The sequence below is a fragment of the Falco punctatus genome (genome assembly GCF_963210335.1).
Source record: "Falco punctatus genome assembly, chromosome: 4".
Lineage (NCBI taxonomy): Eukaryota > Metazoa > Chordata > Aves > Falconiformes > Falconidae > Falco > Falco punctatus.
Window position 1 is genome coordinate 36678787 of NC_137583.1, and position 14763 is coordinate 36693549.

The 14763-nt window shown below is 43.8% G+C and overlaps 1 protein-coding gene across 25 annotated transcripts in view; it reads right to left on the reverse strand.

Moving 5' to 3' along the window:
- Positions 1–14763, reverse strand: part of MAPK8IP3 (mitogen-activated protein kinase 8 interacting protein 3) — a 70735-nt gene that overhangs the window by 10915 nt on the left and 45057 nt on the right. For 14 of the 25 annotated variants that reach the window (XM_080383425.1, XM_080383424.1, XM_080383413.1 and 11 more), the window contains 13 exons: positions 13973–14030; positions 12840–12992; positions 11206–11287; positions 9269–9420; positions 8623–8679; positions 7977–8147; positions 6240–6399; positions 5310–5405; positions 3723–3884; positions 2631–2796; positions 1987–2172; positions 1192–1378; positions 269–391 (listed from right to left, as the gene is read on the reverse strand). In XM_080383425.1, coding sequence (XP_080239551.1) covers positions 269–391; positions 1192–1378; positions 1987–2172; positions 2631–2796; positions 3723–3884; positions 5310–5405; positions 6240–6399; positions 7977–8147; positions 8623–8679; positions 9269–9420; positions 11206–11287; positions 12840–12992; positions 13973–14030 — 1753 coding nt within the window. The remainder of the gene's footprint in view (positions 1–268; positions 392–1191; positions 1379–1986; positions 2173–2630; positions 2797–3722; positions 3885–5309; positions 5406–6239; positions 6400–7976; positions 8148–8622; positions 8680–9268; positions 9421–11205; positions 11288–12839; positions 12993–13972; positions 14031–14763) is intronic. The other 11 variants (XM_080383418.1, XM_080383417.1, XM_080383408.1 and 8 more) reach the window with 8 other exon arrangements.

Here is a 14763-nt window from a genome sequence, read left to right on the forward strand (position 1 = left end):
GAAAAATTGGGGAGGGTTAGCAGCAAGGCTCCACACCTTGAGCCGGACTAGGCTTGACTCTTTTCTTCTGGTAGAAAAGGCAACGATTGGGTAAGGAAGTGAGGTTAAATCCCTGTGCCTATTACAATGAGCTGAGGGCTCAGGGCAACAATGAGCAATGAAAACCTACTCTTAGAACAACAAGTGAACTTAAGGTGTGCAGACATGGGAAGTGGAGCCCAGAGAACAGAGGTGACAGAGGTTATCTGCCAGCCCCAGGGGAACCTACCAGCCGTTCTGTGCTCCCAGCCACATGGTGGGGGCAGCACTGGTGCAAGTCCCAGCAGCATCCCCATTCAACTCCTGATCTGGCAGTGTTGTGCTTGACTCTGTCTTCAGCTGACCATTCTCCCTGATGAGGCAAAAGAACACTGTTAAAGGCTTTAGTAGCAGCAACGCACAGAATGCCCATCTACGCTCAAAGGCTGGCATTCACAAGCAGGTAAGGGCCCCTGCATACACAAATCGCTTCCTCCTCGTCAGTGGTTTTGAATTGCTTGACTCCTGAATCCGCAATTTCTAAAACTTCCTTTTTACCCCCACCAATACAAATAACAAGCACTTCAAATGTACAGAACTTAACTTAGTGTCTGGCAGTACTATCACATAAACAGTATTTTCTCTGTCCATTTCCCGCTTCAACAGAGACGGCTTAGAACAACTTGGTTGTTTAGGAGCAATCTGTCTCCACGACTTCCACCTTGCTCCTCAGGCATCACATCAGACTCATTTGCCTTAAGAATTTTTGGATGGTGAATATGCTGTCTTCATTATCTTTACAGCACAGTAGAGGTAGTACTAGAATAAATCAATCACTGTTTTTATACATGAATCAGTAAACTCCTTTGGTAAGAATATCAAGTGTTCATGTACTTTGGAAGATCAGTCTTAACAGCAGGTCTGAATTCATACTAAGAGATCAAATATTTGCACTTAAAACAGCTGACACAGTCTGCTGCAGGCTGAACCGTGTTTATTTTCCTTTAATTTCTTTCTCTCCCCATTATCTCATTGGTAATACTATCTGGGCACAAAACTGAAAAAGGTTTGCTACTTTATAGAAGATTAGGCTGGTTCTCCTATCAAAAAGCTTACGAAAACAGAGCTGATTGATAAATAACTGAACTGGCACTGTGGCCCCTGACTGCCTACCCGTTCTGCCTAAGAGGCGCCTGTGCAGGGACTGGATCGGTAAACACGTGCTCCGTGAGGGGCCCAGGCCTGGCCTGAGCAGGCTCTGCCTCGCTTGTACCGTTCTCTGGTACCTCCATAGCTTCTGTTGCCTCTTCAGTGGACTGGGACTGGTTGATCTTCCCATTGCAGACAGCCGCCACCTCACCTAAAAGACAAGAACAGTGGGAGATGTACCGGAGAACGAGCTAGTAAGTTAGCTATACAGGAATCAGTCAAGTTTTTAATTTATCCTTCCTTGCCAAATTCAATCAAGCCCTGAGCCTGCACCACAGACAGCAAATCTAGAGTTTTCTGCTTGGATCAGGAAGAGAAGCTATTTTAAAGTGAGGCACAGCCTGTGGCCAGCAAAACATCAGAAATTCTCCAGGGCTTCCCACTACAGTATGGAGTCAGCAAGGGCATCGCTACGGTTTTCATACGGACTTAACTGACTTCACAAGAAGACATGGTTCAGAGGAGAAAGCAGTAAGAACAGAAGCCATTGTAGCAGGGCAAACATATCACCTGTCCAAAATACTCTGCTGTATGACCCCCACCAACAAGGCTGCAGAACGTGGATCACTCAAAGAGAAAAGGAGGGCTCTAAAGAGAACTGTGCCAAAAGTGCCTTTGGTCTTCCTCTACCACATTAAGAAACTTGTTTACTTTTGAAGTATTTAACTCAGGTACAGAAGGATGCAGCTCTAAGACCGTAAGCTTGTATGGGACCAGCTATAATTGGGCTACCATTAAGTTTCATGTCCCAAAACTTACTCTGTCCCTTGTCCAGCACAGGTGTGTCACCACGCGAGGAACAGTTGCTTCGTGGCACATTGCAGCGGGTCGCACAGCCCACCAGAGTGATCCCTGCCAAGACACCATCTGTTCCAGACGACTCTTCAGGATTTACATCTCCCTCCAGAAAGATCTCGCCTGGAGGATAATCACTCTCACTGGCCGCTGAAGGGCAAAGAACAGATTCTCCCATAAATCTAGCTGTCACTGCTAATTTAAATGTTATTCCTGAGGTAACCATAGGGATGGAAGATCTGACCCTCACTCATGGTTCACTGCCCTGGGGAGGCACCGCAGCATCAGGCAACATCATGGTGAATGCCTTCATCCCTAGCGTCAACATCCAGGCCAGCTACAGAGCCCTCCCAAACCTGGGCAAGGCTTGCTCTTGCTCCCAAGAACCATCCTTTACGTGCCAAAGGAACAACTTACTACATGTTCAACAGTCAGGGATCTCCATGGAAGGGTCCTACGGGAAGGCAAAATCTGAATTATGGTTTTGAGGGACAATTACAGAATGCAGGAGGGTCCAAGGGTTAGTTATGAAGTGAGGACACTACATTTGTCACTCCTTAGTGGAGCAGGTAACCCTGTGCAGATCAAAGTGCCTGCGACCCACTTACCAGGGATGCTGGAGATGCAGAGCACATGAGCATTGCAGACAGTGAATTGGTCCACCACTGTGCCAGGCTGATTGGCATCAATAATTACAACTTTACTTGTTGACAGCGTACTAGTGAGGATCCAGACACGACTGGACGTGGCATCCATTTCATGGAGCTCCTTTGCCTTCAGGAGAGCAAACAGACAGGCATAATCAGTGCTCCTCTCAGATCAGACTGAATGTATTAATGCTTGGCAACATTTACACACGCAAATAGCACAATGCCGGCTTCAAAGAACCAAGTGTCTTCCTAATGATGCAAATAAACAATATGAACTATGCATATTGCATTCACATTGCCACACTAGTATCTGCAACACTGGCCAATAAGCCTATTTGGCTCCTTAGGGTTAGAGGAGTTTGACCATTAAATTCTCTTCTGAGATGTCTGTCTAATGTATCACGGAGCATTCACTTCAGACAGACCATGGAGCTGGGATGCACTCAACCTACCAGCTTAAGCAAGCTGATCTCAGAAGACTTGTAAGGCAGCAGTGTAAGACAGCTGTGGGAAAAAAACCCCACACACCAGAAAGAATAAAACATTGTGTTATTATATGTAATTTACAGCTTTGTTCTATAAAAAAAACCTCAAACCCAATGCCTAAGACTACTAAAAACCAGCTGGAATAAATCTCGAGAGCTCCAAATCCTGAACCAAACAGACTCATGGACCCTGCTACTACGTCTACTTTCTTTTTAACAAAGCTTTGCCTGAATTTATGTATTATTTTTTAAATTTACTGTGTTGAGGGCTCCATAATCTTCCTAGAAACCTCATCAAGTAAATTACCCTTATTAGGATTTTTTTCAAAATTCCAAACGTTTCAAAAGTAGAAGTTAGAAAATTTTATCCTGAGTGATCCATCCCAAATCACACAGAAAGTTACGGAAGAGCCAGAATACCACAACCCTGTCCCACAAGACAATGTCTCAGAAGTACAAAGAGTATTACATAGCATAGCACAAAGGTACTGAGAAAGGGGGCATGTCAGGGATGGAATCAGAAAGAACACTGGTGGGAAAAAAGAAATCCGTTTTCTTTCCTGACCTTCTTCTTTTCAGGAGATGTATGGCTACTTTTGCTGTTTTCGCCTTCCACTTCCCTATCACAGGTGAGGGGATCACGTCCAGGATCTAATTTCTGCCCGTTCCCAGGGTCCTGCTCCAAAGGTCTCCATCCCGTGAGATTGACTCCAGCTGCACACCACAGCTAAGGAACAGAAACAGGAATCTTAAACTAAGAATTCTGGAGGCTCCAGGCTCGCTCTAAAATCAGGTGCCTTTGTGGACAACTGTGGACACATGTGAAACACCTGAAATACTGACTTGGAAACAATGGATCTTGTTGATTTCTACTAGAAGACGTAGTCAGATTTGATGGAGGTAAGATAAAGGTTCTCTGAACCCTAGTGAAAATCACTGTTTTTTTAACAGATGTGACTGGAAATTGTAAAGAAAATAAAGATAGTAAATTGAGTGCATAACTGAATACAGGCTTCTGAAATGTCCTCAGTTTTTCTGACTGCGGAGTTCCTAAGTCATTGTAGCAAAGCAAGCAGGACATGGCATATGTTACTAGCCCAGGACACACGAAGCAGTGCTGCTTAACTAAAATCGACAGCCACTGCTGGGCTGAGGATATGCATTCAGTGCATTCCTGTTCCCTAGTCCTCATCCCACCCCTTGCACTCTTCTGCTTCCTCACACACTCCTTTGCCCAAAAATCAGTGTCTGATCTTAGAGAGCCATTTAAAGAAACAGACAGGAAAAAAATGAAGTCACACACACAAAAAAAAAAAAAAAGTCTACTGGTTTAGTTCCCTACATAACAAGTGTAGAGTGAAAGAAGCACACTGCGTATTTTCTGAAATTAAATCTAGCTAACCTTCTATGAGCTATTTCCAGGTAGTTTTTTAGGAAAATACTGTGAACAGGACTACAGAAACAAATACTGGATTTATCAAAAATCATAAAGCAAAGATGCTCAACACAATAATATCCAAAGATTACACCAACCCTCCAAAAACAATTAATAGCATCAGAATTTTCTTACAACTTAAACACCACAATGACATAAATGTGCTTCCCTGTAGAGAGATGACCATCTATTCTTAACCACAATTCTGCTCAAAATATTCTAGTATCGACAGACACAGCTTCACAAAAATCCACTCTAGATAATTTTGGCCTGTTACTGGTGAGTCCTGGTCAACAGTGGAAACTAAGAAAACATGATGAAATGCATTTTTACATTCCCCTGCTCATCTTTATGAATTTTTATATTGTTTTGCATTATACCATAAGGAGCCTTAGCAAAAGCCTTATAAGCATAGAATTTTGCTAATAATATTGAAGAGTTGTCCCAAAAAAAAGCATAGTTGTAAGACAGAAGCATGGAATCTGGCAAACACAATCAGCTGAGAATATGTCCTTACAGAGAAAGGCACTTTCCCCTATGTACACCAGAAGCTACCACTCAAAAAAACGGGAAGCAGAAGACAGAATTTGGAATATATAATGTAAAAAAACCCCAACCAAACAGATTGTTGTAAAAATTGCACATCTATAGACCAAAATTCTTTGCTTATCCCATGTCCCCCTTCTGGACTGGAATGGTTCGCAGAGACAATGTTACCTTCATGGTCGGGTCCTTCTCTACAAGGGGGCGGCAATAGACAGGTACGGGGACGTTTTTCATGCGGGTGTCTTCCTGCCCACCATTGGGACTCAGCTGTAGGGAAGAGAGGCGCAAAGCTGTAAACGCCGAGTTATGGTAAATGAGATGTAACCAACGTGGCAGAACCAAACTTGTTAGCCTCAGAGCTGCGTGCTGCTGAGGCTTCATCTCACATCTTGGGTGAAGAGTCCCTACAGGGATGGGAGCAGACTACCTGAGAGACTGCCTCTCTCACCGTGATACGGTGCCCCCGTTATGGTCACCAGAGGCTACACGCTGCACTGCTGACAGAGAAAGGGTTGTTAACGGATGCTCCCTGCAAGGAAGTCAGAACGCTGGTGTTCCTTTTCCATCACGGCCTGAAACTCATCCACTTTCAAGTCACACTGCAAGTCTCCTTCTTCCAGGCAATTGACCAGTCAATTGAGCCACAGGCCAACAAATGAGGCTGATGACATTTGACTTCGCATTACTGCTGGGGAGAAGCAGGAGCAAACTGCACTGCATTTGAGTTTTACGCTAAACAATTGGTAAAGTTCTCAAAAGTATCAATGAAATATCTAATGTACGAGCCCAATTATAATAACAAAGGAAATAAAAACAAGCACTAGGCTCTGGACAAGGAAGCTTAATTACTTTTGGTTTAGGGTAGGTTCTGAAAGAACCTTCATGCAAAGGAACGCCCCCTCCATTGACTTTGGTGGAAATAAAGAAAACATTATTTTGAGCTGTGCCTACAATTATCAGCCAAAGAAAACATGCATATCATATCTCTAAATGACATATTTAGGGACTAAGGCTAAGGTTACCAGTGGGAGAGTTAGGTCTTCACTGGTTGCACTGGGAGGGACAACGTGCCCTCAGCCTGTCCGGAGACTGATCCCCTACCTGTTTGTATTTGGCAGGGAGGCTCCAGCCACAGGCCTGCAATCGCCCGTCATCGTTCCGTACGTGCTCCCGGACCTGGCGGTACTGCTCCCGTTTCTGCTCCCGACGCGCTGAGGACGTACAGTCACTGAGGAGAGAAGAAACAGCGTCACTTCCCAACCTATGGTTAAAAACAGAAGCTGAAGGTTAACGGAACATTACCGTAGCAGCGGGAGGAAACATAAAGCAAACCAAATCCATCTTTGAAAACAGATGCAGGAAATTGGAAGATAGAAAGCTCTGTTAAGAAGACAATACTGGCATCCCTAATCTTTTAACTCCCTGTTACCTGAGCGATGTGGCAGGCCAAATCATTGTCTTCTGTGCTGCAGTGCTCCACAAGGCCTTCAGAAACAGGGAAGCAACCTTCCGTAAGGCCTAGAATCTATGAGATTACACTGATTTTTGCTTTGCAGTTACAATTTACTGATCTAATGTCTCCACCAGGAAGGCATTTTGAGTTCTTTCCCTCTTCATTACAGTCAACTATTTATTTTTCTGTCCGTTTTAAAGCTTTCTCTGCTGACAAGGGAAATACGCATTAAGTGCTGTTGAAACGGCTGGTTTCAACAGAACAACTCCAGCTTTGCACTGGCAAAGGTTAAAAGAAAAATTGATCTGTGAGCTCTTAAGATATGTTTTAATATAAACAAAGGCTGTTTGAATATCAGTTCCAGCTCTCAATAGGTTTTAAAAGTATCATTCCAAGTACAAACATCATCAGCAAAAAAATCCAATCTAAATCAAAAAGCCCTACACACACACATAATGACATATATACTTAAAATAAAAATAACCCCCTGCTAAAACAAAACATCTCCCTCCAAAAGCTCCCTGGGGAGAGGGTGAAACAGCTTCTGGCAGCGATTAGTCACATCATCTAATGCATTGCTGAAAAGCATTCAGACACCACACAATGACTGTGATAATGTAGTCAGATAAAAAGAACATAATATAGGCAGTGGGTATCTACAAAATACAAATTTACCCTTCTAAAGATAATCTCTCTTCTCCTGATCTAGCACCTTTCCAACAAATCCTTCTTACAGCAGAAGTTATAATACTTTACTATCACATTCTCCAAAGTCCTTCCACAAAAACATACCACAGATGAAACTGTACAACCTCCTAAGGGCAGCACACATTTTAAAGTCAAGTAAAGCACAGAAAAGTTTTCTCCCTTCATGTAGGAGACATAAAGAACATGGAGAAGACTCTGCAGTAACAACACCTAGAGACTCTTTTTAAAGCATGGTTAAGATTAAACCCAAATATTGTACCTAAACGTGCTGTTGAGAGAACTTTGGTCTTCACCTAAATTCTCTGTCAACAGGGTTGGGCAAGACATTTCGTCCCACTGCCCCAGTGTTGCCATCACACTCTACCACAAAAGCCCTACTTCATTCCATCACACAGTCTGCAAACGCGTTGCAGAATGAGGACTGAGGCCAACTCAAGCCTAGAGCGGGGTCCCTGCTGAGATGAACCATCATGGCCTAGAAAGCCATGGCAGTGATGTTTAGGGAAGACAAAGTTTGCAGAGCTCATCGATGTGGTAAATAAGTGAAAGATCAGGGATATAAACCACAAGAGACAGAAACGCATTAACACCACAGACTCTTTTTTTAGAGCTGAAAACAGCTTATTTCAAGCTATTTTGGAGAGCTACAGGGGGACCTGGCTTAGCACACAACTCACTCTTCAGGGAAGAACTCCAGGGTGCGGCTGCCGGAGGAGATCTGGCACATGGTGTGACTGCGACGCTGGCTGAACCCTGCTGTTGTTGGAGACTTGTAGTGGATGTTCACAGACGGGTAGGTCCTCTTGGCTGGCGGGGGACTCGAGGAGGAGCTGAACAGACGGCTGAAGCTAGGGACAGAAGGCCAACAAGTAAGAGAAAAGGTGCCTGGGGAGACAACACACCATAGATTCACAACAGGGGAAGCAAGAGGTAGGCAACTAGGGGCTGTAAACCCTTCATGGAAACTGCCCTGCTTCAGACACGGAGCTAAGTCCTCAGTTTGATTGACATAAGGTGTTTTTAGCTTTCAGAAACAGATACTTTCTGAAAACAGCCCTTTATTAAAACTGATTGGGAGTGTATGTATCTTTCCACTCCAGAATACCCGTGAACTTTTTCAGCGTGTAAAACAAAACCAATGCAAATGTTCAAATCTGATTTTAACTTCACTACGGACAAAGGAAGCTCTTGAAGGCAAAAAGGTTCAGCTAACACTTCTAATTGATCTTTCATTAATATCAGAGTCTATTAAGTTGCTGTCTAAAGCAGAAATGGCAACACTTCCCCTTCTCTTAATCTTACACAAACCACCAAAGAACTTACAACTGCCAGATGGTGGATTTCTTCTTCTCCTGGACGGACGGGTGCTCACGGGAAGCTCTAAGGACAGACACAACAGAAGCAAGTAAATTTCAGCATCTCTGCCAACCCAAGTTTCTGCCAACCAGAAGGCCGCTTCCATCAGGGAAGCCATGTCAAAATTCAGAATTCATTCTAACATGTTTCAAAACACAGCACATGAAGTGACATGCACTGGTCTTTAGTGTAAGCACACCCAATTGCTTTATGTTTCAATGTTGACATGAAGGACAAGTAAGTGTGTTCAATTTGAAGTTTTATCAACTCCCTGCAACATTATCATCACCAGAGTAACAGTCTGCTAACTATAAACCCCTCCATTATACTCACTTCAAGCCATATTGATTAGAAGCAAGCACAGCTTCTCCTAGCTTAATTAGCACACAAGAAACAACTGCCCAGCGTTTCCAAATACCAACGGAAACTTGAGATTTGCAGCCCAGGTTCAGGAATAAAAGAGAAAGAATTAGGTATTAGGAGAGAAGCAACTAGTCTGGAAAACTTCCAGCACTTCTCAACCCGTATCTTGGTAGGGGTTCCACGGACCACAAGGTCAGACATGGCCAGGTTTTGTCTTAAAATAGGAATGTTCTCCAACACCCAGTCTCACCTGATCATCTCTGTCCACCTGACAGCCTCCTGGAGCTCCATCAACCTCTCTTTGTATTGATTGCGCTCCATCAGAACCCGGGCCATTTCCACGCGAGTGAAGCGGCGGCGCTGAGCTATGGGAATGTTGTCCTGCAGGGGGGAGGAGCACTGCTTCAGCCAACAAAAGATGGAAGGGGATTGATGTTAGTACAGGACAAGTCAGGAGACAGAAAGACACAGCTGTTAGTTCTCCTCCTGTTCTGTTGGATTATCCCCTAAATTCCCCATATGAAGTGTTAATTCTAGACAAGTGAGCTCCAAACTATGGGCCACAGACCTCTGGGGTGTTCTGCAAACCCATGGAAATTAGAATTAGAATCACCACCAAATCGAAAACCCCACCCAGGGACTATTGCCAGAAAGGTGCTCTGATAGTCTGCAAGGGATTACGAGAGCTGACAGTGGTCCACTGGTCCAGACGTTTGGAAAGCGAAGTTTTAGTTCATTAGCAAAGGCAGTCACAAGCAGCAGGGAGCACTGCACAACGCCGTCCGTCCCCTCAAGAGGGCCAGGAAGGAGGCATTCTGTTAGTACACGCTGATAAAGGTGTAGGGCACAAGAAACTGAAGAAAAGCCTTTTCCTCTTTGGTGACACAACTCGGCCTTGCAGCGAGAACACATGCAGCTTTGGGTTTGGAGGCAACAGGAATGAAATTGTTTGTCTCCTTTAAGGAGGGGAAAATGAGAACAGCACGGCTAAGCTGGGGCAAATATCTGCCCAAAAGGAAACGGTCAGGGGGTTGGGAACTCGTTACTACTAAGTGGCACTGAGTTGTGCCTAGACTGTGACAATTCCCAAGCTCAGCCTGGCTCGTGAGTACTGCCGAGAGCTGCAATAGCTCGAATTAACCAAGTCCCTCTCCAGCCTCCCTGGACTTGGAACAAACCTGTACGACCCGTCAAAACAAGAAGCGTATAAATGAAAAGGAATTCTACGAGATTTTTTTTATAATTTAAAAAAACAGACCTTCCGTCAGTCCAGCTTGAAAGAAATCCAGTGCTCTTCAGTATTTCACAACCACAACTTGAAAATTTTCCTATCTACCTAAACTCTCAACTGACCAAGTTCACCCCAGTTCAGTCAAAAGAATTAGGCTAGAACTGAACCTGCTCCAATACCTTTTACAAAGAAAGAACACAGTAATATTGAGAAGAAGGGTACCTAATGCCCTGTCCTAGCAGAGTGACATTTACAAGGAAAATCTCTGTTAATGCTTTGATTTGCATTTTGGTTTTTTGCTACAGTTGCTTTGTTGAAAAGCTTCTACCTCAGCCAAAATAGTTTTAAGAGCTCTCACAGAAGAACAGTCCATAAACCTTCTCTGTGTCTACCTTGTAATAGGCAGTACTGGCTTATGTAAATGAAATAACGAGAAAAACAATGCTGCAAGACTGAGATTACAGAACTAATAAAAGGCGGCAGTTACTGCGGCAAAGCTGTCTGTGGTATAACCTGGATTTCAGTGTACAACGGCCTGATGGCTTACAGCTTCACTGCCATTGTGGAGACAAGGTCTTCTGGAGAAGTCTGGCTATCACAAGACCCCGAGAGAAACCACACTGCACGTGACACTTCAATTCAAAATCAGGGAGAACCAGATAGAACAAGAAGGTGCTGAGCAGGGCACTGCTCCAGCACCGTTCTGCAGAAGCCACATCATGCATGGTATGTATTGCCGTTCTGCCAGCTGCTCATCTTAGCTGAACTATGGTTTGAAGTTGTAAAAAGAGGTAATCTCATGGCATCTGTTTGTTAGCAATGCTCATCAACAACAATCTGCGATCACTGTTAATGAAGGCAGATCAGCACACATCTCTGGACTGACAGACCTGCAGTAATACAGAATAAGTACATAAACCCCCTTTCCCCACAGGCATTTTAGTAATGTAATATACCAATTCTGTACAGAGATAGCTGCTTACATCCTCCACCTCCTCTTTGGGTTCTCGTCGGGCAACAATCGCTTCAGATTTCACTCTAGGAAACAGGAAGAAAGGCATCAAACCACCAAGTGATACCATGGCTGGCCCCAAGGTGTTTTGGTAGAACAACCTATGGGAAGTTCTGTCTGCACACACCACAAGGAAGCGTTTTCAAACTGTGAGCTAAGCAAATCATGAGATGTTTTTCTAGTCTCTTGCAGCATGTTACTCTGAAGAGCTTCACCAGCATCACCCCATTCCTTTGGAACATTTGATGTAAGCACCAAAATACTGACCACTGGAACAGTCCAGCCGCTTTCTATTTCAGAGCCGTGATGTTCAAATGTTTGGTGAGATCTTACCCGTGGGAAAAACTGAGCCATTATCAGCATTGAAAATGCTGGCTTAAGTTCTTCTTCTGGGCTGCTTCTGGTTTTAAGGCAGTGAAAAAAGCTTCCAATATGAAGGACAGTTTGCCATAACGGTAAAGAAGAGAACACCAAATCAGTGTTAATGAAATACCTGAAGTACTTAACTGAGTACTTTTAATTTCATTAAACTCCATACCGAGGTGCACTCATGCAGTTCCATTTGAATTACAAGCCCTTTTAGTAACAGCAAAGGCACTGTGGAAAAAAAATGCTGTCCCCATCTCTTAAAAAGGCACATTTGCCCGTTAAAAGTCCACATTCCCACTGCATAATACATTATATATATTCTGAGGCTCAAAAGGCATTTTAAAAATCACTTATTTCCTCTGCTTGTGAGACTACTTTCATTTCAGATATTTTGAAAAACAAAGAGACCAGTCTGTGTTATTCTTGGTCATTCTGTGCTCAGATTAGTGAGGCAACATTCCAGATTCCAGCTGCAAAATAAGCACTGTCCTCTGAATTCAGATACCACAGTGCAATGTACAGCTAGTCAAAATGTAATTACGTTGCTTTAAGCCCTGTGGGGCATCTTTAGTTTTATGCACGTGAAGTTGTCAAAGGCTTTGCTACACGTTCAGGCTTTGGTTTCTCTAGTTTGAGTGGAAAATAAGAAGTGAGATTGCTCCAAATGCATCCTGCATAGGAGTTTAAAATCTCTTCTGCCTCTTCTTCTCATTCTTAATATGAACAATGAAACAATTACCAATACTGGCATGTAAATATCGTTTGTGGCAATCTGTATTAGCTCTTTCATTAAATGAATGGGCATTCATTCCTCCCAGAGCTATCTTGGCTGCTGCGAGGATCAAGCTCTTGACAGCTTCATTCAAAACTACTGGTTTCAAAATTCTTTCCTCCCCGCCCCCCCCCTTCTGTGTATATTTGCAAATTGAAACTCCGAATGCTTCTCCTCCGGGAAGCCTGGATGTACAGTTGCTGCTGCAGAATCCTAGTCCTGGGGAGGAAAATTCTGCAGGTTTTCTAAGGTTCAATAATCCATTTCAAACCAATAAAAACAATGTAACACTAAAAATCTCTTCCACCTACCATCAGCCTTGAAGTGCTCTTAAGGCACCTCTGAATTCCAGTGCTAACCTCCGAGAGGGAAACAGAGGAGGCAGGTTTATCACTCGTGTCCTCCCAGGTCCCTGGGACAGGGTGTGAATCACTCACCTTTTCAGCTCCTCCTCCAGCTCCTTGACTCTGGTTTCCATTTTGGCTTTGGCCTGCTTCGTTGCTTCAAGTTCGCCCTTCAGCACTTCTTGCTCTCCAGACAGCTGGTCCACCTTGGCAATCAAATCATTCTTCACAACGTTCAAAGCATTTCTTAAAGGTGTGAAAGGGACAATAAGCAAAAATGCCCAAAACCAGCAGCTGTCCATAAGAGAGACCTGAAACTAAAGTCACAGGTACTACAAGGAGAGTTGAAACAAGTGTTTACACAATTCAGCCCAGCTATAACTGATGGAGAAGTAGATTTTGGCAGGAAGGAGCTGCAGAAGAACACAGAAATCACCATAGTTGTTTGGGATGAGGTTTGTCCAGTCCTGCACCCTGACTGACAGACCAACATCCTCTTAAGAAGATGGCAAAATGCTGCAGAACAGAGGTGTAGGGTAACCTATCACCTACATAAGGCTCAAATTATTTTTAACAGGATGAAGATCTGAAACACATCTTTCAGAACTGGCGTCATCTGTAATTGTGGATATTTGTGGATGATGGTAATATAAATAAGCATTTCCAATCTGCTCCGAAATACCTTTAAAATCAGCACCTTCAAGCTCTCCAGCTCTCCCCTAGGAATACTTTGCCTTCCTCTTCCTGGCTGCTTAGCTTTAGTACCTGGTTTGCCAGCTTTTCTCAAAAAGTAAGGCCATTACACCATCTACTTCTCCCTTACCAACTATCAATCTTTGAAAATTCTTTTCAACAGTAAGACAGTTTTCTTTTCAATTAGCAAACTTTGCAAATAAAACCTTATAAACAGCAATATCCTCACAGAGGCTCAGACCCACACCTAGATTCCCACTGAAGTTAATTAAAAGCTTGCCATTGATTTCAGTTGGGATCAGGCCCTACCAGCACATGCCCAGAGATTTCACCCAAGTGCCTGCAGCAAAGAAACTGTAAAGTCACACAGAAAAGCAATTCCTCCTCTACAATTCAAGGACTGAGTATTCAAGAGAACCCGTTAGACAAATGAGCAAGCCCCTGACCAGCAGGAGTTCTGGCCAAGACCTACTTCGAGATGACATCTCGTTTATAACTAGGCAAGCAGTTCAGAGCAGGCAACAGTTCCTTACTTGGTCTCCAGTAGCTGCGAGTTCTCCAACAGCAGATTCCCCACTTCTTTGCCCATTCCTGAAAAGAAAGGCCAGGCAGTTTTCACCTGCTCTTCTAGAAACACGAAGCGTGTGTGGCACTGCCTGACTCATGCTTGAAGAAGAGAAATCACTTTTGTTAGGCTTCCCTAGGCTTCGGTGTCCTGCTGTGAAGAGCAGAGTGCCTCTTGCTGAAAGACCGTGCAGCACAAGCAAAGACACCCATGTGTCCTTCTGTAAAGAGCCCAAATGCAGACCTAGCTTCTCACCCCAACTTTCACAGACTCCCTTGAGAGGGATGGAGAAGAAAGCTTCACTAACACCAATTAGGGGAAGTCAAGTCAGTAACTCCTGGTTCAGCCATGAGCCATTGCAACCATTTTTTATCATCACTCATACAGAAAGAAGGTAGAAGTTTATGGGTTTTTCACAGAGGAAAGCAGAACACTGTCCAAATTGCTGGCCAGATCTGCACATCAGTGATTTTCTTTCTTAGTATAAGCCAAATTTTCTGTTTCTCAGTACAGATTTGGGATCATGGTTGTGACCAGTTTCATGCACGTGAAAAGCTTCCCATTATCAGCGTTCCACTAGAGGAACTGTAATAGGACTTCAGACTATCTGTTGCTCTACCTACATTTAACAGTTTTCTCACAGATGTTTAAAATCTGAAGTCTCGGTCCCATCACTTATGACCCATGCTCAAGAAAACATCTACATCAGACACGCTGCGCTTCCACCTGGTCATCAACGTGTGAGAACGGCAATATTCA